Here is a 26,095-nt window from a genome sequence, read left to right as displayed (position 1 = left end):
TAGATTTCTCTTTGCGGTTTCCCAGAGTCTTCTCAGACACCCGGGTGTGGTTTCCGGGAAAGGGGATCTATCATTGAGCAGCTGGAGAAGGAGGATCAGAGGATTCTAATGCCTTCTCTCAAGATTGGGACATGCTGTGCCCCAATCCTCCTCTCCTTCCTGAGGAGTCTAACTGATGAGCAAGTCCCATGTCTTTTTCCAACCTCACATACAACTCTGAATTTATAGTCATAGTGCACCTTCTAACCACAAATGGGATTTCAAACATTACACCTAACCCTAAGGTAGTAGTTTTGGAATTGTTAGCTAGATTACTCGTTGGTTATTACTGCATTGTCGGAACTAGAAGCTCAAGCATTTCGCTACACTCGCATTAACATCTGCTAACCATGTGTATGTGACAAATAAAATTTGATTTGATTTAACATTACTGTAACCACACCTCTAACTCTTCCTGTAAATCAAGATCAAAGTCTCTCATGTACTTGCTAATTGCTTAATTAAATACACTTTTATTTTCCTTAACATGGCTATCTAGTGACTCCACTAACTCAACACCAGTGTACAGGTAAAATATGTTTCCTTTCTTTTATTTTCTCTAGCCAATGGAGAGTGATTCAGCAGGGCATGAAAAATAAGTCTCTCCACATAAGGTTCTGGTCAAAAGTTGTGCGCTATACAGGGAATGGTGTCACGGATTGTTAAGATTGTTAAAGTCGTGACCCAGACAGCCCTCCGCATTCTCCTACCAGCGCTAGCTCGTATCATGGGGGTGAACCTGAGGAGTGGGGCAACCTCCCCAGAATCCCAGTGCTCTCTGACAGGGTCTGAGGATTCCTTAGGCAGTCTGGATGAGAGAGAGAAAAGGCTGCTGATCAGTGAGATGAACTACTGGACTAAGGAGAGGAGGAGGAATGGCAGTGCAGGATGCCGCCAAAAATCCACTCGCAGAACCTCATCACCATGCTGTTCGCCTAAGAGGTATGTTCACAGCAATATTTCAACATAATAATTGCAAGACCTGATCCATACTTATCATAAATTATTAACTTGGAATTCACACCTTGTAGTTTTAAGTTCTGGTCAGAAATGTTGCCACTGAGGGGGTGGGTCCAGGTGAAAGTCATTTTTAACTGGGTAAGCCATAAAGTCATCTATGAATAAATAGATCAGGTACATGCCTTTCAGAATTAATCATATTCTGATGTCGTACAAACATAAAAATCAGGCAAAAAATCGTGTCAGTTGGCTTTAGGCTTCTAGAACTACGGTGGTATGAGAAGTAATCCATCATTGCTCTAATTTGGTTTTCAGGCTCACTAATGACCCAGATTAGATACAGTTGGTCACATTTGCATGGCTTAAGTGGTGATTGTGTGTTTATCTTCAAGGTCCCAGACCTCATTGCAGAGCTTGCCTGCAACTAGAGAGGCTCCCCTCATGGAGGAGCCTCTGAAGGCTCTTTTTGGGGTAACGGAAGAGAGCCTCCTGATATCCCTGGTTGAGGGTCACTCCATCCCCACCTCCTCCAGCTCCTCCGAGTTGAGCTGTGCTATCGTGGGGGAGGTAGTACACCAGCTTAACTCTGGCCTCTCAGTGGCCATTCAGGCCAGCTATGGACAGTCAGGACATAGCAGCAGGCAAGGAGGTCATTCGGGTAGCCTCGGTGCAGATCCTGGCCGAGCTACAGAGCCAAACGTCTGAGCCAGAGTGGGTAGGGTTTATCGAGCCCCTCATGGACCCTGTGACCGATGATGTGCTGGATGCCATTGTCGGCACAATGGACAAAATGGCACAGGACTTCAACATCCTATTGGATCTGGCCAAGAAGATGACAATCTTGGGGTCTAAATTTCTGACCAATCTTCAATGTGACCTTGATGTTGAGTGTCCATCTGGGAAAGAAGGGACCACTCACTTTCTCAAAGAGACTGGACAGTGTGGTGGCCAGAAAGATTCAGACCCTCTCTAGCCCCGACTTTCAGTCTAAAGCCCTGAAGGCGGTGAGCACCATCCTTACAAGGAAAGTCAGCAGCTCTTCTGGCATGGCTCCTTCCTCTAGGCCTTCTAGTGCTGCTCCTAGCCTTACTGAAGCCCCGCTGAATACCAGCTGCACAGCCCTGACATCTGTAACCTCCACTGCCACAGTGATTGTTAAGGCATTTGTGGGCGGCATGGAGACGATAGCATCATTGGAAGACACATGTGAAGCAGTTGATTGGCCAGTTCCTGTAAATGACCACAAAACAGGGTCTTCACAGAAGATAACCTTCTCTCTAGCCGGCACACTCTATGGCCGTATACGAGCAAAGCTGAGGGACCTTTTAACTCTAGCCGCTCGAGAAGAAGGTGTGGCAAAGGATGCTTCTCTTCGGGAGTCTTCAGACACCCTGGAAAAGGCAACTGTTTCAACTGTTGAGGTCCAGTTACCCAGCACCGAACACAGTAGAGTTCCCAGAGAGAGCCAACCAATACCAGCTCTCTGTCTCTCCAATCTGGATACCAGTACTCAAGAAGTTCTTAGCAGTGTTTTTTCCATCTACAAGTCAGAGTTATCAAAAGTGGAGAGTAAATCCTTAGCCGTTGTCAGTTCATCTGATGAGTCCCTAGAGGCTTGTTGGTTTGTTGATGGTGTCCTATCAAAGCTTGATGACTATACTATTTCCCAGTCACCCTCACCCAATGAAGACTTGAGCGTGAGTACTCAATATTCTCAACTGAGCTCAGAAGAGAGTGTCAGAATCACAGAGTCCTCAACTAGTCTGATTCAGAGCATTAAGAAGCTCTCTAGCAATGACTTTCAGACTCAGGCAGAAGAGGCAGTGAGTAAAGTGCTGATGAGATCCAGTCATTCCTTTATCACACAGATCAGCCATACTGGTCTTCAGAAAAGTCTGCAGGCTGGCTTATCATCTAGCTCACCATCAGAGATCCATGTCCTTTCAGAATCCATGTCCTCTGAGAATACAGCCTCTGGATTAGTGGAAACCTTTGTCAAAGGAATGGCGACTATTTTCCAGAAAAATGAGTCCACTGACACTGTGCTACTGGAAAGAAGTGGGAGAGTTTCACAGTGCTCCCACGGGGGCTCCCAACTGGATTATACTGAATTGAGTGTTAAAATAACAGAGGAGAAGCTTTGGTCAACAGCTAAGAACATCTGCGTCAGTATGAAGAACACACTTAACGATTTCTTCACAGGGCTGAAGCCATCCGGATCCGAAAGGACAGAAATGGCTTCTTCCAAAGAGACCCTTGGGGAAATCCTGGTTGCTATCCAGAGTGAAATCTCAAACTTCGGGCGAATGAAGGATTCCAGGGAGCTCCTTCAGATCAATGATATGGTAGGAACTATGCTGAAGGAGATTGAGAAAAGTGAGGATGACAGTGAACAAGTCTGCCAAGACATCCCTCGAACCTGTTCATCTTTATCCACTTCTTTAAATGGTCGTAGTTCCTTGTCCAGCTCTTCAAAGGGTCCTAGGTCAGAGTGTGAGTTAGAGATCAACCTCCCTGGCACTCCCATCCCTGACGAAGTGCCTTTTGATCTGACCTGCCCCATCGTCAGGAGCTCCTGCATCGACACCAGGGACTCTAAAATGCCAGAGATTTCTACAAGTGACCTAAAGACAAAGATGATGGCACACACAGATGAACCCCTGCATCGTAACAGTCCAATGACTGACAGCAGCCGACCACCGAGTGCTAAAGTCTCTTTTCGATCCTCCACTCCGTCTTTCACCAGCAAGGGAACCTCTTTGGTACCAAAGGGAGAGGGGATTGACATTGAAGAGAAGGAGGTGTGTATCCCCAGCAGCTCTGGCCATCTGAGGGAGCTCTTAATCATCCCGGACTTCAGCAGTGCCACTGCATTCCCACTGCAGTACTTGATGGACTCCAGCAAAGATGATGGCATCTGTTTTGTCACCATACTGGTGATAAGGTTGCTATCGGAGATCAGACCCTCAGCCCTAGATGGACCCTCCCAACAGGCAGCAGATCTGACAGAAACATCTCAGCAACTCATCAGACAAGTCCTGTCTGAGTTCTGTGCTGCATCCAGATTATCCAGGACACAGGCATATTCCCAGAACCTGAACATCCAAAGGGTGTTCAGAGGTGTACATAAAAACCTCATGGAGGAGTTTGGCTCTTATAACACCCTGCAAGCAGCTATGTCCTCCCAGGACCCTGCATTTGACAGAGTCCTGGTAAAGTCCTTGACCCAGCAGCTGGTACAGGGATGCAAGGAGGCGTCAAGACCAGCTTCTGCTGCAACAAACCCACCAGACCAGGCTGAGATGGAGAGGGGGGCTGAGCAGAAAGCAAGAAGGAGCTTCCTTTGCTTTTCAATGACCAAACTCAGGATCAACTTCAAGGTATAGCAGGGAGTTAGCATTTGTTTTTTGTTCCAGTTAGGTGCTGATGTTATTGATGTGGCTATGATAAGACAAATACATGAAATAAATATTTTTTATTCACCACTAAATTGTTGCCATAGATTCAGAAGTGTTCCATTTATTTATTCTCTGTACCATTTTCTTTACCTTTCTTCTGTTAGCGTTCCAAGAGAGGAAACAAAAAGGACTGCCATTCAGTCCAGGACCAGACTGAGATTCCCTCTACTGATGGACATTGCATAGGTAAGGATGTTTTAGAGCTCTGCTATCGCTTGTAGTTTTGTTTAGGTGTGTGTTAGAAACATAGGAATGCCTACCAAACTCATAGCACTGTTATTTTTCAACGTTACTACACTGCATCTCTCTCTCTCTCTCTCTCTCTCTCTCTCTCTCTCTCTCTCTCTCTCTCTCTCTCTCTCTCTCTCTCTCTCTCTCTCTCTCTCTCTCTCTCTCTCTCTCTCTCTCTCTCTCTCTCTCTCTCTCTCTCTCTCTCTCTCTCTCTCTCTCTCTCTCTCTCTCTCTCTCTCTCTCTCTCTCTCTCTCTCTCTCTCTCTCTCTCCCTCCATCCATTTCTCTTGTGTTTCTAGCTCCAGTTGGAGAGGGTTCTCCCTCCATATCTCAGCCTGTCAAAAAACGATCCTTGATTGTCAGGGTCTTTTCAGCAATGATGAAGCCATTCAGGCGCTTCACCAAGAAGAACCTGTAACCTGTTACGCTGCATGAAGAACTACTTTTGTAACAGCAAGACTTTTGACAAGAGGAATTTCTGCATGTCTAACCTTTCAAAGTCTATTTGATCAAATAAATGCCAATGATTTTACAAGAATTTCAAGTGTTTGGGCCAGTAACCGAAAGGTTGGTAGAGCATTGGGCCAGTAACCGAAAGGTTGGTAGGTCAGATCCCTGAGCTGGCCATGTAAAAATATGTCGTTCTGCTCCTGAACAAGGTAGTTAACCCACTGTTCCTAAGCTGTCATTGTAAATAAGAATTTGTTCTGAACTGACTTGTCTAGGAAAATAAATAAAATAACCACAGCTTGACTCTAATACAATAGTTGCTGCATAGACTGTCAGATAACCAGATGTTCTCTATTAATTTAGTTAGATTGGTAAGAGCTTATTAGCAGCAAGGGGAAAACACATAGAGGAGAATTAGCTATCTGCAGCTAGATCAACCCTCTGAGATGCTTTCTATATTTTTTTAATATTTTTTTTAATTTCACCTTTATTTAACCAGGTAGGCAAGTTGAGAACAAGTTCTCATTTACAATTGCGACCTGGCCAAGATAAAGCAAAGCAGTTCGACACATACAACGACACAGAGTTACACATGGAGTAAAACAAACATACAGTCAATAATACAGTATAAACAAGTCTATATACGATGTGAGCAAATAAGGTGAGATAAGGGAGGTAAAGGCAAAAAAAAGCCATGGTGGCAAAGTAAATACAATATAGCAAGTAAAACACTGGAATGGTAGATTTGCAGTGGAAGAATGTGCAAAGTAGAAGTAAAAAATAATGGGGTGCAAAGGAGCTAAATAAATAAATAAAATAAAATAAATACAGTAGGGAAAGAGGTAGTTGATTGGGCTAAATTATAGGTGGGCTATGTACAGGTGCAGTAATCTGTGAGCTGCTCTGATAGTTGGTGCTTAAAGCTAGTGAGGGAGATAAGTGTTTCCAGTTTCAGAGATTTTTGTAGTTCGTCCCAGTCATTGGCAGCAGAGAACTGGAAGGAGAGGTGGCCAAAGAAAGAATTGGTTTTGGGGGTGACCAGAGAGATATACCTGCTGGAGCGCGTGCTACAGGTGGGTGATGCTATGGTGACCAGCGAGCTGAGATAAGGGGGGACTTTACCTAGCAGGGTCTTGTAGATGACATGCAGCCAGTGGGTTTGGCGACGAGTATGAAGCGAGGGCCAGTCAATGAGAGCGTACAGGTCGCAATTATGGGTAGTATATGGGGCTTTGGTGACAAAACGGATTACACTGTGATAGACTGCATCCAATTTGTTGAGTAGGGTATTGGAGGCTATTTTGTAAATGACAAGGATTTGTAGGATGGTCAGTTTTACAAGGGTATGTTTGGCAGCATGAGTGAAGGATGCTTTGTTGCGAAATAGGAAGCCAATTCTAGATTTAACTTTGGATTGGAGATGTTTGATGTGGGTCTGGAAGGAGAGTTTACAGTCTAACCAGACACCTAGGTATTTGTAGTTGTCCACGTATTCTAAGTCAGAGCCGTCCAGAGTAGTGATGTTGGACAGGCGGGCAGGTGCAGGCAGCGATCGGTTGAAGAGCATGCATTTAGTTTTACTTGTATTTAAGAGCAATTGGAGGCCACGGAAGGAGAGTTGTATGGCATTGAAGCTTGCCTGGAGGGTTGTTAACACAGTGTCCAAAGAAGGGCCAGAGACTCACCAGCAGCAAGAGCGACATCATTGATGTATACAGAAAAGAGAGTCGGTCCAAGAATTGAACCCTGTGGCACCCCCATAGAGACTGCCAGAGGTCCGGAAAGCAGACCCTCTGATTTGACACACTGAACTCTATCAGAGAAGTAGTTGGTGAATCAGGCGAGGCAATCATTTGAGAAACCAAGGCTGTCGAGTCTGCCGATGAGGATGTGGTGATTGACAGAGTCGAAAGCCTTGGCCAGATCAATGAATACGGCTGCACAGTACTGTTTCTTATCGATGGCGTTTAGGACCTTGAGCGTGGCTGAGGTGCACCCATGACCAGCTCTGAAACCAGATTGCATAGCAGAGAAGGTATGGTGAGATTGTATTGTTTTCATACTGTTTTTATTTATTTACTTTTCTGCTCTTTTGCTCACCAGTATCTTTACCTGCACATGACCAGATGATCATTTATCACTCCAGTGTTAATCTGCTAAATTGTAATTATTCGCCTACCTCCTCATGCCTTTTGCACACAATGTAGATAGACTCTTTTTTTCTTTTTTTTCTACTGTGTTATTGACTTGTTTATTGTTTACTCCATGTGTAACTCTGTGTTGTTGTCTGTTCACACTGCTATACTTTATCTTGGCCAGGTCGCAGTTGTAAATGAGAATTTAATCTCAACTAGCCTACCTGGTTAAATAAAGTTGAAATAAAATACAAATAAAAATCAGGCACTTTTTTTCAGAAAACCGATGGCAGCGTCTATCATTGCTCTTCTACCATCTATCCCATGTCTGCACCTCCCTCTTCCATCAAAAACAAATTACCTGGTTAAAGTTAGTTAGGCTAGGGGTTAGGGTTAAGGTTAGAGTTAAGTTTAGGAGTTAGGTTAAAGGGTTAAGGTTAGAGTTAGGGGAAGGGTTAGCTATAAGGGTTAGGGGAAGGGTTAGCTAACATGCTAAGTAGTTACAAAGTAGCTAAAAAGTAGTAAGTAGTTGAAAGTTTGCTAATTAGCTAAAGTCCTCTGTGATGAGATTCAAAATCATAACCTTTGGATCGTTAGACATCCGTGTTATACTGTATGCCCACCCCTCCACCCTGACCAACCACCCTACTTTCGTTTTTGCCTTAAATAACCATTTGTCTTATATAACCATACCAAACATAACATACTAATTTGAGTGTCCCGGATTTACATTTACTATGTTACGTCTAGTCTATGAGATCAGGCTGATCACAGACATGAACAGAGTAACAGGTCATTGTAGTTATGAGTGTGAGGGATTGGAGGATTTCACTGTGGGTCAATGCAGAGCTAAGCATGAAGGGTTTTTGTGGCATGACATAAAACCAGAAACCACAGCACAGAGGAAACCTCTGAGGGTCATAATGGCTGGTCCCATTAAACCTGGGGGAGGAGGAGTTTGAGCAGACCTCAGAGGACAGGAGCTGTCATGGTGTTAAGGACAGTAGATGAATCACCGCACTTTTTTGCTCTTGTTCCCTGTGTGTGTGTGTGTGTGTGTGTGTGTGTGTGTGTGTGTGTGTGTGTGTGTGTGTGTGTGTGTGTGTGTGTGTGTGTGTGTGTCTGTCAGAGGTAGAAAGTGATGAAATACAGAATTGTGCGTTCGTTTGTTGTAGCTTTTTATTATTGTAATAGATCATTTTCATCCCTAGCTTTTTAAGAATGAGGCAAGATGAAGTCAAATTTCTCAAACAAGAAACATGGTTGACTGTTTCCCTTCAGTCGATTTCTCATTCTCTTGTAAAATAGCAATGATGCAAGCGCTCTGATCTAGAAGCCAGTGAAAGCGAGAGGTTTTACAGCTAGTTTGTTCAGCTCAGGAAGGCCCCACGGCAGCACTTTGGAGTGTAGCATTGTGTTTTGGTATCCTCATCTCCTTTGACAGTGTCTCCCGCATTCCGACAGAGCAGATAAAGCAGTACTGGGTAGAGCTGGTGGGGCTTTCAGAGTCAGTTTCATCTTTCTGCTCAGGCACAGGGCAGGCATCCTATGAACTGTTTATCTCAGGAGTGCCTGATTTACCTCTGAACGGTGTCAAATGTGAGAGAAAGTGGGATCCGGGTGTTCTTTTACCATTGTATGGATGTCTCCCTTTGACGAAGAAAAGCCTTGCCAATGAGAACCTTATTCCAGTCAGAGAGATATTATCAATATTTGTGTTGACACATACCCTACTGCTTCAGTCAGGATAGCATCACGGCTGGGGATTTGTTGTCATCTGTCTGAGACGGAGATACTGGTTGAGCAGAATACATTTAGAGGTACATTGGGAAAGAAAATCCTGCATGTATGAAAAAGCCCACCCTGTGGGTGTCACAACGTCTGTGGAAGTCGAAGCCTCTCCTTGTTCGGGTGGTGCTCGGCGGTCGAAGTCACCGGTCTTCTAGTCATCATTGATCCATTTTCCATTTTCGATTGGTTTCATCTTGTCTTACTATACACCTGGTTTCAATCCCATTCATTACCTGTTGTGTATTTAACCGTCTGTTTTCCCTCATGTCTTTGTCAGAGATTGTTTTATGTTCAGTATTCGTGTTTTGTATTTGGTGCGCGACGGGTCCTCGTACCCACTTTGTTTCATTGTATTTCATGGTTTTGGAGTTATGTGTTTTAAGTTTTAATTATCCTGTGCCTGACTTCCCTGCCACCTATAAACACGACTGTGATAGAATCTCCGACCAAAATGAAGTCAGCAGGAGAAGGTACCCCACCCAGCCTGACGGAGATGACGGAGATGCTGCCGGATGCCAGGGTTTCCTCCTAAAACTAAGCATGTACCTGGCCACGGTCCACCCAGCTCCATCGGACCGTGAGAAGAGTTTCGCCCTCGTCTCGTGCCTCACCGGGAAAGCCCTGGAGTGGGGCAGCGCTGTGTGTGGAGGGGGAGATGCGAAGTTGGACGATTTTGAGGAGTTCACCCGCTGTTTCGGACAGTATTCGACCACCCACCCGAGGGCAGAGCGGCGGGTGAGCGCCTCTACCATCTGAGGCAGGAGATGAGGAGCGCACAGAAGTTTGAGCTGGAGTTTAGGACCCTGGCTGCCGGCGCTGGATGGAGCAACAGGGCCCTGATCGACAATTACCGCTGTAGTCTATGTGAGGACGTCCGTCGGGAGCTGGTCTGCAGAGACACCACCCTCACCTTCGACCAGCTGGTGGACCTGTCCATCCGGCTGGACAACCTGCTGGCTACTCGCGGACGTCCAGATCGGGGTCTGGTTGTTCCATCCTCTCGCACACCCTCTCCGATACCCATGGAGCTGGGAGGTGCGGTGCGCAGGGAGACCGGAGGGGGTTCCCTCTCGTGCACCATATGTGGCCGCAGAGGTCACACTGCTGGTCGGTGCCGGGTTGGTTCCTCTGGGAATCGAGGTAGCAGGCAGGGCACTCTGGCGTCACCCCAGGCACCATTCTCATCCAGAGCCCTCTGTTGCACATATGTTTGTCTCTGTTACTTTTCCTGAATTTTCCCTGTGTTCCCAGCATAAGGTGCTAGTAGATTCAGGCGCGGCTGGGAATTTCAGTAATAAAGGATTAGCTCATAGTTTAGGGATCCCCATTGTTCCTGTGCATATGCCTTTCCCCGTTCATGCCTTAGATAGTCGACCATTAGGGTCAGGGTTTATCAGGGAGGCAACCGCTCCTTTGAGTATGGTAACGCAGGGGGGTCACAGGGAAAAGATGAATCTTTTTCTTATTGATTCTCCTGCGTATTCCGTGGTGCTTGGCCTACCCTGGTTAGCTTGTCATAACCCCACTGTTTCTTGGCCACAGAGGGCTCTCACGGGGTGGTCGCGAGAGTATTCATGTAGGTGTTTAGGGGTTTCCGTTGGTGCTACTACGGTGGAAAGTCCAGACCAGGTCTCCACCATGCGCATTCCCCCAGAATATGCCGATTTGGCTCTCGCCTTCTGTAAAAAGAAGGCGACTCATTTACCACCCCATCCACGGGGGGATTGTGCGATAGATCTCCTGGTAGACGCTGCACTTCCCAGGAGTCACGTGTATCCCCTGTCGCAAGCAGAGACGGTGGCTATGGAGACATATATCTCCGAATCCCTGCGTCAGGGGTACATTCAGCCCTCCATTTCACCTGTCTCCTCGAGTTTCTTTTTTGTGAAGAAGAAGGATGGAGGTTTGTGCCCGTGCATTGATTATCGAGGGCTCAATAAAATCACGGTGAGGTGACCCGCTACCTCTTATTGCTATGGCGATTGAGTCAATGCACAGGGCTCGCTTCTTCAATAAACTGGATCTCAGGAGTGCGTACAATCTGGTGCGTATTCGGAAGGGAGACGAGCGTAAGACCGAATTTAGTACCACCTCAGGGCATTATGAGTACCTCGTCATGCCGTATGGGTTGCAGCCTTGGGTAATTAGCCGACTCCCACCACGGTAAAAGAGGTGCAGTGATTTTTTGAGTTTGCCAACTACTAGAGGTTTATCCTTTATACTGGAGGTTTATCCGGGGCGCCAAACAATGAACATGCACCTGTAGAATGGTCGTTAAGACACTAACAGCTTACAGATGGTAGGCAATTCAGGTCACAGTTATGAAAACTTAGGACACTAAAGAGGCCTTTCTACTCACTATGAAAATCATCAAAAGAAATATGCCCAGGGTCCCTGCTCATCTGCGTGAACATGCCTTAGGCATGCTGCAAAGAGGCATGAGGACTGAAGATGTGGCCAGGGCAATAAATTGCAATGTTCGTAGTGTGAGACGCCGAAGACAGCGCTACAGGGAGACAGGACGGACAGCTGATGGTCCTCACAGTGGCAGACCACGTGTAACACCTGCACAGACCACGTGTAACAACACCCGCATCGGTACATGCGAACATCACACCTGCGGGACAGGTACAGGATGGCAACAACAACTGCCCGAGTTACACCAGGAAAGCACAATCCCTCCATCAGTGCTCAGTCTGAATAGACTGAATAATAGGCTGAGAGAGGCTGGACTGGGGGCTTGTAGGCCTGTTGTAAGGCAGGTCCTCACCAGACATCACCGGCAACAACGTCACCTATGGGCACAAACCCACCATCGCTGGACCAGACAGGACTGGCAAAAAGTGTTCTTCACTGACGAATCGCGGTTTTGTCTCACCAGGGGTGATGGTCGGATTTGCGTTTATCGTCGAAAGAATGAGCGTTACAGAGGCCTGTACTCTGCAGCGGGATCGATTTGGAGTTGGAGGGTCCGTCATGGGCTGGGGCGATGTGTCACAGCATCATTGGACTGAGCTTGTTGTCATTGCAGGCAATCTCAATGCTGTGCGTTACAGGGAAGACATCCTCCTCCCTCATGTGGTACCCTTCCTGCAGGCTCATCCTGACATGACCCTGCAGCATGACAATGCCACCACGCACAGAACGAGCAGTATGGCTGATTTCCTACAAGACAGGAATTTTATTGTTTCGCCATGGCCAGCAAAGAGCCCGGATCTCAATCCCATTGAGCATGTAGGACCTGTTGGATCGGATGGAGAGGACAGGGCCATTCCCCCCTAGAAATGTCTGGGATCTTGCAGGTGCCTTGGTGGAAGAGTGGGGTAACATCTCACAGGAATAACTGGCAAGTCTGGTGCAGTCCATGAGGAGGAGATGCACTGCAGTACTTAATGCTGCTGGTGGCCACACCAGATACTGACTGTTACTTTTGATTTTATTCAATTTCTGTTCGTCACATATCAGTTTGTCTCAGTTTTTGAATCTTATGTTTGTACAAATATTTACACGTGTTACAGTTTGCTGAAAATAATTGCAGTTGACAGTGAGAGGACATACACAAACACACACACACACACACACACACACAAAGCCTACCATCAGTAACACACTACGCCGCCAGGGACTCAAATCCTGCAGTGCCAGACGTGTCCCCCTGCTTAAGCCAGTACATGTCCAGGCCCGTCTGAAGTTTGCTAGAGAGCATTTGGATGATCCACAAGAAGATTGGGAGAATGTCATATGGTCAGATGAAACCAAAATATAGCTTTTTGGTAAAAACTCAACTCATCGTGTTTGGAGGACAAAGAATGCTGAGTTGCATCCAAAGAACACCATACCTACTGTGAAGCATGGGGGTGGAAACATCATGCTTTGGGGCTGTTTTTCTGCAAAGGGACCAGGACGACTGCTCCGTGTAAAGGAAAGAATGAATGGGGCCATGTATCGTGAGATTTTGAGTGAAAACCTCCTTCCATCAGCAAGGGCATTGAAGATGAAACGTGGCTGGGTCTTTCAGTATGACAATGATCCCAAACACACCGCCCGGGCAACAAAGGAGTGGCTTCGTAAGAAGCATTTCAAGGTCCTGGAGTGGCTTAGCAAGTCTCCAGATCTCAACCCCATAGAAAATCTTTGGAGGGAGATGAAAGTCCGTGTTGCCCAGCAACAGCCCCAAAACATCACTGCTCCGGAGGAGGTCTGCATGGAGGAATGGGCCAAAATACCAGCAACAGTGTGTGAAAACCTTGTGAAGACTTACAGAAAACGTTTGACCTCTGTCATTGCCAACAAAGGGTATATAACAAAGTATTGAGATAAACTTTTGTTATTGACCAAATACTTATTTTCCACCATCATTTCAAATAAATTCATTAAAAATCCTACAATGTGATTTTCTGGATTTTTTTTCTCATTTTGTCTGTCATAGTTGACAATTACAGGCCTCTCTCATCTTTTTAAGTGGGAGAACTTGCACAATTGGTGGCTGACTAAATCGTTTTTTGCCCCACTGTACGTACATACATACATACATACATACATGTATGTGGGGCGGCAGGTAACCTCGTGGTTAGAGCATTGGGCCAGTAACCGAGAGGTTGCCAGATCAAATCCCCGAGCTGACAAGGTAAAAATCTGTCGTTCTGCCCTTGTTCTTATGGCCGTCGTTGTAAATAAGAATTTGTTCTTAACTGACTTGCCTAAAGGTAAATTTTAAAAAACAATCATGCACTCTTAACAATACTGCTACAGAAGTGACACCCAGGGACGGTGCCAACAGATTACAACCACGAGTGATCAACAGATTACAACCACGAGTGATCAACAGATTACAACCACGAGTGATCATTTTACACTTGATGTTGTCTTCTGTCTGATTTAATGTGACCCTCTTCCTGTCTCGTAACAGATCCAGCCCCTGACGGTTGCCCTGACCCAGACTACATCCCCAGGTCCAGATGATTCCAGCAGGCACAGCCCAGGTGGTTCAGCAGAAGCTCCTCTAGCAGCAGGTGGTGACTGCAGCTGCCTCGCTTCAGATACAGACCGCCCCTCCTCACAGCCCGGCCCAACAGGCCCCAGTTTCCGCTGCAGCAGAGTCCCCAGTACAGCAGCAGCCAGCCAAGGGCCAGGCTCGCGGAGGGCCATGAGGGGCAAGACCCAGTCCAAGCCCAGCGGGGGCAGCAGCTAGGTGCCCACAGGACTAGTTAGAGCTCCCCTTTCAGCTAGGCTAAGCAGGACATCTCATCCGTGTAAATGCATTCAGTGACTGAGGAGCAGCATTATGAAGAGATCCAGCATTATGAAGGAGTGGTGGAGTCCAGTTTGAGGTGGCTGTGTTGAATCTAACCTGGTTTAAGGAACTGCTCCATGTAAAGGAATGACCTGTCTTTTAAGAGTGTCATCATCTATCTTCAACACAGTACTGTAACTGTCGGCTGTTTCCTTCTCAACTGTTTCAGAAGGTCTCCCCTGGAGGAAACCTGGACCAACATCCAGGGGGAGGTTTAAGATCAGAAAAGCAGAAAAACAATATTCATGCCTTTTTTTAAATTGATGAATATATTAATGTTACTCCATAGATATCCTGTGGCTATGGGCTGGTGCATAGCTCATTTGGGGAATGTCCATTTGAATAATGTTTTGTGTATTCATACATTGTCCCTGTCCGCCTTGATTATATTATTCTCATGCTTACCGTTTATGATGTCTGTAATTTCAAAGTTGGTAGATATAGAAAACACCCTTCTTGTTAAAAAAAACTATGTAGTGATAGTCATATCTTTACGTTGTAAGTTTGAGCTATGTAGTCTGAAGAAAGCTTTTGATTGTGTCTCTGGCACCCGGATAAGCACGCATCCTACGTTATCTCCCAAGGCAGGCAGTATTACCACTGCACTGGATAACCTAGCTATCTAGTGGCAACCAGCTATTATTTTCATTACATAAAGTGCATTCGGAAAGTATTCAGACCCCTTGACCTTTTCCACATTGTTACGTTACAGGCTTATTCTAAAATTGATTAAATCGTCCCCCCCCCTCTACAGATAATAACCCATAATAAGAAAGCAAAAACTGTTCTATTATTTTTTTAATCAAAAACCTATGTACTAAAAATAAAATACTGATATCACATTTACAAATATTCAGACCCTTTACTCAGTACTTTGTTGAAGCACCTTTGGTAGCGATTACAGCCTCGAGTCTTCTTGGGTATGACGCTACAAGCTTGGTACACCTGTATTTGGGGAGTTTCTCCCATTTTTCTCTGCAGATCCTCTCATGTTCTGTCAGATTGGATGGGGATGCACAGTTTTTTCAGGTCTCTCCAGAGATGTTCGATTGGGTTCAGGTCCGGGCTCTGGCTGGGCCATTCATGGACATTCAGAGACTTGTCCCGAATCCACTCCTGCATTGTCTTGGCTGTGTGCTTAGGGTCGTTGTCCTGTTGGAAGGTGAACCTCTGGAGCAGGTTTTCATCAAGGATCTCTGTACTTTGCTCCGTTCATCTTTCCCAGGATCCTGATTCAGGCCAAAGAGTTCAATCTCGGTATCATCAGATCAGAGAATATTGTTTCTCATACCCTTCCCCCAGGTCTGTGTTTCTTTCCAAATCATGTCCAATCAATTGAATTTACCACAGGACTCCAAACAAGTTGTAGAAACATCTCAAGGATGATCAATGGAAACAGGATGCACCTGAGATCAATTTCGAGTCTCATAGCAAAGGTTCTCAATAATTATTTAAATAAGGTAATTCTGTTTATATTCTTAATAAATTTGCTAAAATGTTCTACACTTTTCGCTTTGTCATGAGGTGTTTTGTGTAGCTTAAATGAGAGGAAAAAATATTTGTATCAATTTTAGAATAAGGCTGTAACGTAACAATGTGGAAAAAGTCAAGTGGTCTGAATACTTTCCGGATGCACTGTAAGTTTACTTTTTATAACACATTTCCTGTGATATAACCGTTGGGAAATAATGGGTACTTCTACCGTATAATAGGTTAAATCAAAAGATGGAATATGCTGCAATAGATAAAAGCCTTTCTCAGTGTTTTAGTCATGAGGGAGAAAAGAAAGCTCTCAACAGCGTTGTCTGTTTTCCCCTGCTGGCTGCTGACAGTGGCAGATATATCAGAAGAGAAAACATTTATTTGGGCAGGAGGGCAGAGATTCAGACCTAAAGCCACTCAGAAGATCCTAGATCACTGGATCAGAGGGCATGTCACACAGTGTCAGAAGAGTCAGACTGTGTAGAAGGGCTATACACACACCACTATAGTTAATGTTGCTATCACTGCTAACATTTAAAAGACCAGCATTGTAATCTGGTCTGTTAACGGGAGCACATAAGAAGACAAAGGCCAATTTAATGCAATGAATGACGTTTAATTAATTGTCTGAAGTTACTTGGTCTTTAACGACTGTTTGAAGGGCTTGAACAGGCCTTTGGAGATGGCAGAAAACATCCTGACGAGAAGTGGACGTTTGTGAGGCGTCTCCTGTTGGGAGCTGGCGGGGAGATCCTTTGGCAGTGCAAACATGGCAGCATGTGGCACTATGCTGGGCACTACAGAAGAGAGAGAGAGCGTTTACATGCACTTTAATTCAGAAATGATGTAATGTATGTTACAACTCAACATAACTGACACTGATAAAATGAGAACCAACAGCTTGAGTTTTGGAGAATATAATTACTTTTACATAAGAGATGACTACTGATTGCGTATATAACCTTTGTAAGGTTATTTTGAAATGGCATTTATTTGTTCACCAATATCTCAAACAGACTGTTGTCCTGTTGTGTGAACTTACGCATGCCATCTTCAGCAGTGGTCTGTACTTGTTCTGATTCAGAGCGGTGGGAATCCTTCTTGTTCCCCTTCTTGAATAGCTAAGTATTTAAAGAGAAAAACATGTTTTAAAAAATGTCACAGCTGACCAACCTCATGATGATAACAATCACACCTACCACACCAGCACAACAACATTTATGATTGGTTTTGGAATGAACGGATGGTTTTATATTTTTACACTGAATAGCATTGTTTACTCACAACTGTTCATTTAAATACGTTTGCTGTACCTTTAAGTTGCTTGTCAGCCTGACCAGCCTTTGTAGAAAAGATAGTTTCCCGCTGCTAGCCCTCACATCCTCAGCCAGTGGAAGAGCCTTAGGCCCGGTGGTTTTGACTGATGTTCTTGAGGCTGCCCTCAATGCCTCATTACATCTGTGGAGAAGCGCTTCACTCAAAGACTTGACAAGAATCCTATCAAATGAAGAGTCCTGAGTCGACACGGCCTGTTGGAGGATTTTCTCCGAGCCAAACTCCTCCAACAGATTTTTATAGACGACTCTGTAGACTTTATGAATCCTCAAGTTCTCTGGATAGGCTTGTGTCTCAGAGCAGCCTGACCATGCACAGAAGACCTCCATAACTTTAGGGATCAGGTCTTGTGACTTGCGTGTGACGTCAACTGGGTAATCTTCTGCTGGGGTTTGGATTTCTGTTAGAATTCTCATTACTAACATGCTGATGAGGCCGGTGAAGTCATCATCACCGCCCAAGTTATCAGAGGATGGGGTTGGAAGTGTGACATCTTTGACCATGTCTGGGCTGGTTGACATATCGTCCCTGACAATGTTTTGAGCTACACCAGAATGACTGGTGGTATCCACTTCCTCTCCATCAATGTTGGCCTTCAAGATTTGTGCTGCATTGGAGGTCTCGCTTGTTGCCATAATGGTGCCAGAAGGAGACAGCCGAGGGGAGAACTTGCCACTCAATAGATTGCCTACATCAGATATAGTGGGTTCAGATGTTTGGAGAGATTCAGTTGGAGAGGATCCTCTACTTTCTGCATCAGAATCCACAGAGTACATGACCTGGCTTACCATAACTTTGGTAAAGAGACTGACTGTCACTAAATACTGATGAAGAAGAAGAAGAGCATGAAATTCTATCTTCAGACACTCTAGCCAACACCTTGGCCCCCTGAGCCAAACTCATTGAAGTTGAATAGGGCACAAAACTAGGAAGCAGGAGGCACTTAACAGACTCCTCTACAAACAGCTGAACCAGCTCGTAAGTTGTGGGCTTCCCCACCTTGTCATTCCTCTTCAGCTTCGAAAGGATGGTATCAGATGCACTCTTTCCAGCCGCCACTGTCAGTCCCAGAGGGGTCAAGTTGCTATCGGAAATTATGCGGTTGACTTGGTGACTGAGATCACGGGAGAGAGCACCAATCCTACCCTGAGATATGAGCTCCTCCAGTCTAGCTATTGGATCTGTTAGATCAGGGTGAGATGTAACCTGCCCTTCTGCCTCTGGATATACCTTCTTCATGATGGTATCGGCTATGGCAAACATGCTTGTTCTGGCATCACACACCATTGTTTTTGGCTTAGTAGATTCGCTCATGTCAATGACTGAGCATCTTACAATGGGCTGAGCAGTACTCTCGGGTAACTCAGAAGGAATGGGAGTGCAAATTCCCACTCTGTCTTCTGTGATTTGGCAGTTGAGAATGACAACGAGGAGGAAGACCGCAGTGACTCTTGGTAGACCAATTCCTCGCCACATTCGCTGCTTATCTTCTCAATGTTCTCCAGCATAGTTCCAACCACTTTATCTATTTGTGAAAGCTGTCCTGCAGCCACCATTTGGTCAGATTTTGACAGTTGCTCCTGGACACTGCTGATGATACTGTCCTCTGGCATTCCCAGGTGGACTTTCAGTGAGGTCTGGGAACTTTAAAATAAACAAGCAAAGCATGTTAATTGCTGTCTGAAGTTGGAAAATCGATATCTTAGTGCTAACAAATCTAACAAGCATTATAATTGAGTATTCTAAATGTAATTTATATGTGTGCATTAGATATTGCAAAACACACAGAATAACTGCACACACACACACACACACACACACACACACATTATGGGGAACATACAGTACCTCTTGGAAGAGGGTGTGCTAGACCTTGTTCGGAGAGCCCTGCCGCCACAGTTACTTCGCCAAATATTTAACTTCCTGGATGAGCTCTAGTCTTTTCTGCTCAAAGGCAGTGAAGGATCTTGCACTGCCACCCCTCTTGAGTGAGTCAGCGTTGTCATAAAAGCCCGTCACCCCTAGAATGCGGGCCAGGGCCGGCAGCAGGATCTGCAGGGTGGTCTGTGCAATGAAGTTGACAATGGTCTTGCACAATTTTGCAAGCTGTTCCTTTGTCATCTGCATTGCACAAACAAAACAGAACACAGCAGGTTTGGCAATGAGACTCTGATGTAAAGTATTCTAGATTGAACAGAATGCATTTCACCAACATCGTTTTCCTTATCTGTGACTGAATTCAAAGTTGGATGAAGTATGACAGATTATTGAACGTAATAGCAGAATAGAACTATGGTTAATTCCTCTCTCTTGATTCAACACAACATTCCCAAATCAAAGGTCAAAGGCTGATGGAGAAACTTACAGGTTTTTTAAAATCCTTTATAGATCACTTGCCATTGCCTAGAAAAGAAAAAAGAAATGTGTTTTACTTACTTTTTATTTCCTTCTGCACAAAATATGTGAGGCTAGAGCAAAACATGGTTCTAACATACTCATCAGTAAGATTGCGCATGAATGAGATGAGGATTGGGTAGCAGTCCTCCATCTCTACTTTGTTGCCTGGACCGAATGCAGCCTTAAGAGCATTCTTCTCCAAGAGCTCAATAACAGATCCTCTGTCCGGGTGTTTATTCCTCAATCCTAAATATGTTATTACCGTATAGGACAATTCAGGATAAGTCAGACGCTTTTCTTTTAATACAATACTTCGATAAAATTGCTACAATAGGACTATTGAATAAAACTATCCATGCAACATTTCTTACTGACTACAGATTCTAACATGACCTTTATCTATGATATGCAGGTTTAGAGAACCAACATACTACAGAGGGAAAATCTATGACCTGCATCCGTATCAGTGCCCTGCTCCCCTGACTTCTTGGCACTACTTTTCCTCTTCACCTTGGATAGAATATAATAGAATAGATTCCAGATCACAAATAATAGACATGTTACATCAGGTCAATGCAGCTATTGTGACAATTGAGTGTTACTAGTCTAGTAGTTGCCCTGTCACTCCTGACATTTTACCTTTCCTGTCTTCTTGGGCTCCTTCTTGAGCTGGGCCACTGGTTCTTCCTCAACAACCTCCCTCCCCTCCCTCTGGGGATCATCATCATCTCTCTGTACTACCTGAAGGACATAGGAATTTCATGTCAATGTCAGATTAGATTATTGCAAAGGACATCATAGAGCTACAGCCATATCAGAGCTAAACTGGTGATTGACTTAATAGAGAGAATTAGACATTTGTTTTGCAATAGCCTATGTTATCTTAAATGACGTTTTCCTTAGTTACATTCCCAAATATTTAGTGTCATTTAACCTACCTTTTCTTCATCCATAATAGCATACAGTATTTTTTATATCTCGAAAAACGTGTCCTTATCTGTGTTGTTTTCACTCATGTTGAGTTTACTGAGGACAATATTGCAGCCACTGACGAATTAAGAACTTCATACCACGTCATGGAATGTTAAACCTTTATGCACATTCCCATTCTCTCATTAATATTGGGGGGGAAATATATTGATCAGATTACACACTTTCCCCATCAACCGTTTTCGATACAGCTAGGCCCACATTGAAATCTGTTCACTAAGCACTGCGACTCAGCAGGTCAAAACAGAAATAAACCTAGTCTAATTTCGTGTCGACCTCTTTTGGATGTATTTCGGTACCCCATTTAGTGAGCCAGTTGATTGATCTATTCCTTATAGTGCATTCCTTAAAAGTAGGCCTACATTAGGGAATAAGGTGCTATTTGGTAACATATTCCTCTCTAGCCCATGCCTCCACCAATCCAATGATTTTAGATTTGTAGGAAGAAGCGAACGAGAGTGTACACTTCAGGAGAAAGAGATATTATTGGACTGTATCCCTAGGCTATGGCCAGGCTAAACCAAGTAGCCTTGAGTATGATCCCAAAAGCTTGGATTGCCAAAGGCCTATCAGAGCTAAATTGGTGATAACAACTTTAAACTTACTGTAAAACATGTTCTACCTTCCCCTATATTTCACTTACCTTTTCTTCCACCATAGCTAATTGTATATCCCGAAAAGCATGTCATTGACTGTTTTGGCTTTGCTACTCTCATGTCGAGTTATGATAAAAGAGCATTTTTGCAGACGCAGACTTTTAGTTAGTCGGGGACGTCATGGACTGAAGGCAGTAGAGGTTAATTGGTTTTAAGAAATGTTTATATGTCGCCCTCTTGTGGAATTATTTAGGTACAACAACGTGTTGTGTAGGATCCAAATTATTGTTTAATCACTCATCCCTGTGTTACGTCCTATTATCAGTCATAAACAGAAAGCAATACACTTTAATAGTAAAGAGGTAACACTGCTTCACCCAATGTGATACGGTATCGCTATTATTTTTTATTTTATTTTAGAACACATTCAAGAACCTCCAGAAGCTAACTAGCTAATTAGCTAAAAGCTATTTAGTCATAGTTAGCCAATGCTAGCGGCTTTTACCTTCTGCACAGATACCAGCCCTGTTCTTAGCCTGGATAATACTCGCCAGTCTACTAGTATCGGACTGTCTCTCCACAACAACGCCGGATTCCTGCCGTAATCCCTGGACCACTACTTCTGATCTTCACAGCTAGATCACAGCTTGCAGCTAACTAGCTCACAGCTAGCTTGCACTTATCGTGGCATCCAGTACCGAAGCTATCCCTGAGGCCCACCTCCCGGCCTACTCAGCTGTTCTCCCGAACCCCACTCATACACGGCTAGAGCCCAATACTCCACCTGATCCTTGCTGTAAACTATGGACCTTGGCACCGGTTCATCGCTGCTACCGATTGGCTATAGTGGATCTATAGTGGATAACGCCACTGCCACGAAGGTAGCACCAGTTAGCCGTGAGCCAGGCGCATCTCCCTGCTAGCATTCTAAATTCTACCTGCCCCCCACCGCACCACCACGACTGGTCTGCCGACGAATACTCCATCCGCTGTGCCTTCAACCGGCCTCCGTCGGAGGGCTACTAACTTTAAACGCAGTGTAGCCCGCGTGCTAGCGTAATGGCGCCTTCCCTGTACCATCTACTGCTGCCTTCTGGACACTATTATCACTTGGCTACATAGCTGATGCCTGCTGGACTGTCGATTAATCACGGTACTCCATTCTGTTTATTTATTTTTTATCTGTCGGCCCCAGCCAGCCGCGATCTCAGGCTCTGTGTGTCATCGCCATTTTACCTGCTGTTGTTGTGTTAGCTGATTAGCTGTTGTTGTCTCACCTGTTGTTTTAGCTAGCTCTCCCAATCAACACCTGCGATTACTTTATGCCTCGCTGTATGTCTCTCTCAAATGTCAATATGCCTTGTATACTGTTGTTCAGGTTAGTTATCATTGTTTTGGTTTACAATGGAGCCCCTAGTTCCACTATTCATACCTCTGATATCTCCTTTGTACCACCTCCCACACATGCGGTGACCTCTATGAGGTTTCTGTGTTTTACACTATAGCCATTACCATATGTGTATTCCCAGCAGCTCTGGCCATCTGAGGGAGCTCTTAATCACCCCAGACATCAGCAGTGCCACTGCATTCCCACTGCAGTACTTGATGGACTCCAGCAAAGATAATGGCATCTGTTTTGTCACCATACTGGTGATAAGGTTTCTATCGGAGATCAGACCTTCAGCCCTAGATGGACCATCCCAACAGGCAGCAGATCTGACAGAAACATCTCAGCAACTCATCAGACTAGTCCTGTCTGAGTTCTGTCTGCATCCAGATTCTCCAGGACACAGGCATATTCCCAGAACCTGAACATCCAAAGGGTTCAGAGGTGTACATAAAAAACTCATGGAGGAGTTTGGCTCTTATGAAACCCTGCAAGCAGCTATTTCCTCCCAGGACCCTGCATTTGACAGAGTCCTGGTAAAGTCCTTGACCCAGCAGCTGGTACAGGGATGCAAGGAGGCGTCAAGACCAGCTTCTGCTGCAACAAACCCATCAGACCAGGCTGAGACAGAGAGGGGGGCTGAGCAGAAAGCATGAAGGAGCTTCCTTTGCTTTTCAATGACCAAACTCAGGATCAACTTCAAGTATAGCAGGGAGTTAGCATTTGTTTTTTGTTCCAGTTAGGTGCTGATGTTATTGATGTGGCTATGATAGGACATATACATTAAATGTTTTATTCATCACTAAATTGTTGCCTTGGATTCAGAAGTGTTCCATTTATTTATTTATTCTCTGTACCATTTTCTTTACCTTTCATCTGTTAGCGTTCCAAGAGAGCAAACAAAAAGGACTGCCATTCAGTCCAGGAACATACTGAGATTCCCTCTACTGATGGACATTGCATAGGTCAGGATGTTTTAGAGCTCTGCTATAGCTTGTAGTTTTGGTTTAGGTGTGTGTTAGAAACATAGGTATGCCTACCAAACTCATAACACTGTTATTTGTCAACGTTATTTGTCAACGTTACCCCCCCCCCAGTTGGAGAGGTTTCTCCCTCCATATCTCAGCCTGTCAAAAAACACTCCTTGATTGTCAGGGTCTTTTCAGCAATGATGAAGCCATTCCGGCGCTTCACCAAGAAGAACCTGTAACCTGTTACGCTGCATGAAGAACTACTTTTGTAACAGCAAGACTTTTGACAAGAGGAATTTCTGCATGTCTAACCTTTCAAAGTCTATTTGATCAAATAAATGCAAATTATTTTACAAGAATTTCAAGTGTTTTGGAAGATTGGTAAAACTGAAGCACCTTTTCTCAGAGAAATGCACTAGTTCCCCCTTGGTTACACATTTATTGTGCAGTTTTTGAGTTGGCAGGACTTGGGGCAGCAGGTAGCCTTGTGGTTAGAGCATTGGGCCAGTAACTGAAAGGTTGCTAGGTCAGATCCCTGAGCTAACCATGTAAAAAATATGACGTTCTGCTCCTGAACAAGGTAGTTAACCCACTGTTCCTAAGCTGTCATTGTAAATAAGAATTTGTTCTAAACTGACTTGTCTAGGAAAATAAATCAAATAACCACAGTTTGACTCTAATACAATAGTTGCTGCATAGACTGTCAGATAACCAGATGTTCTCTATTAATTTAGTTAGATTGGTAAGAGCTTATTAGCAGCAAGGGGAAAACACATAGATGAGAATTATCTATCTGCAGCTAGATCAACCCTCTGAGATGTTTTCTATATGTTGAAAATATAATGTCCAACAGTTGACAGTGTATGTCAGAGCAAAAACCAAGCCATGAGGTCGAAGGAATTGTCCATAGAGCTCAGAGACATGATTGTGTCAAGACACAGATCTGGTGATGGGTACCAAAACTTTTCTGCAATATTGAAGGTCCCCAAGGACACAGTGGCCTCCATCATTCTTAAACGGAAGAAGTTTGGAACCACCAAGACTCTTCCTAGAGCTGGCCGCCAGGCCAAACTGAGCAATCGGGAGAAGGGCAGTGCAGTGGAGCAGCAGTGCAGTGGAGTATCTTCAACAGCCATAGGCCCAGGGATTTCACATCACATTCCATGATGCAATGCAGAATACGGCTTCACACAGAACAATCACCAAACCCATAAGATAACACTTAGCACAGCCAAACATCATGTATCACATGAAGAGGCATGTGTGTGCTCCAGACGTGATACCTTGTCATGCACCTGCTGTTTTGATCTTCGCTCTCCCTCTCCCCCACCTCCCTCTCTCTCTCTCTCTCTTTCTTTCTCTCTCTCTCTCTCTCTCTCTCTACCACACCTGTTGTCTCGACCTCTGAATGTTTGGCTATGAAAAGCCAACTGACAATTACTCCGGAGGTGCTGACCTGTTGCACCCTCTGTAACCACATTATTTTGTTGACTCTGCTGGTCATCTATGAAGAATGTTTGAACTACAGTACTTGAAGAACGATCTGGCCTTACGATCTGGCCATGTACGCTTATAATCTCCACCGGCACAGCCAGAAGAGGACTAGCCATCCCTCAGAGCCTGGTTCCTCTCTAGGTTTCTTCCTAGGTTCCTGTTTTTCTAGAGAGTTTTTCCTAGCCACCGTGCTTCTAAATCTGCATTGCATGCTATTTGAGGTTTTAAGCTGGGTGTCGGAATAAGCATTTTGTGACATCTGCCGATGTAAAAAGGGCTTTATAAATAAATTGTACTGATTGATTGATGATTGATTGTATGAAATGGAGTAGCATATATCCATCATGTAAAATGAACATTGGGCACTGTCTCCATGGAGTATAAATCAAAATCAAATCAAATCAAATCTATTTGTCACATACACATGGTTAGCAGATGTTAATGCGAGTGTAGCGAAATGCTTGTGCTTCTAGTTCCGGCAATGCAGTAATAACCAACGAGTAATCTAACTAACAATTCCAAAACTACTACCTCATACACACAAGTGTAAAGGGATAAAGAATATGTACATAAGGAAACCTGAATGAGTAATGGTACAGAGCGGCATAGGCAAGATTCAGTAGATGGTATCGAGTACAGTATATACATATGAGATGAGTATGTAAACAAAGTGGCATAGTTTAAAGTGGCTAGTGATACATGTATTACATAAAGATGCAGTAGATGATATAGAGTACAGTATATACGTATACATATGAGATGAATAATGTAGGGTATGCTAGTGATATATTTTACATCAATTCCCATCAATTCCCATTATTAAAGTGGCTGGAGTTGAGTCAGTGTGTTGGCAGCAGCCACTCAATGTTAGTGGTGGCTGTTTAACAGTCTGATGGCCTTGAGATAGAGACTGAAAAACAGCTTCTCGGTCCCAGCTTTGATGCACCTGTACTGACCTCACCTTCTGGATGATTGTGGGGTGAACAGGCAGTGGCTCGGGTGGATGAAGTTTATGGCCTTCCTGTGACATCGGGTGGTGTAGGTGTCCTGGAGGGCAGGTAGTTTGCCCCCGGTGATCCGTTGTGC

The 26,095-nt window shown here is 44.6% G+C and overlaps 1 protein-coding gene across 1 annotated transcript; it reads left to right on the top strand.

Annotated features, from left to right (window-relative positions):
• Nucleotides 1-1,947: 1,947 nt before the first annotated feature.
• On the top strand, nucleotides 1,948-5,122 carry LOC149982880 (uncharacterized). The gene is made up of 3 exons (XM_090238052.1): nucleotides 1,948-4,379; nucleotides 4,562-4,643; nucleotides 4,988-5,122. The coding sequence occupies exons 1-3, from the start codon at nucleotides 2,046-2,048 to the stop codon at nucleotides 5,104-5,106; spliced, it is 2,535 nt and encodes an 844-aa protein (XP_090094178.1). The 5' UTR covers nucleotides 1,948-2,045; the 3' UTR covers nucleotides 5,107-5,122.
• Nucleotides 5,123-26,095: the final 20,973 nt, after the last annotated feature.

The sequence above is a fragment of the Oncorhynchus mykiss genome, chromosome 6 (assembly GCF_057628025.1).
Source record: "Oncorhynchus mykiss isolate SJ-2025 chromosome 6, ASM5762802v1, whole genome shotgun sequence".
Classification (NCBI taxonomy): Eukaryota; Metazoa; Chordata; class Actinopteri; order Salmoniformes; family Salmonidae; genus Oncorhynchus; species Oncorhynchus mykiss.
This window is presented reverse-complemented; position numbering and strand designations above follow the sequence as displayed.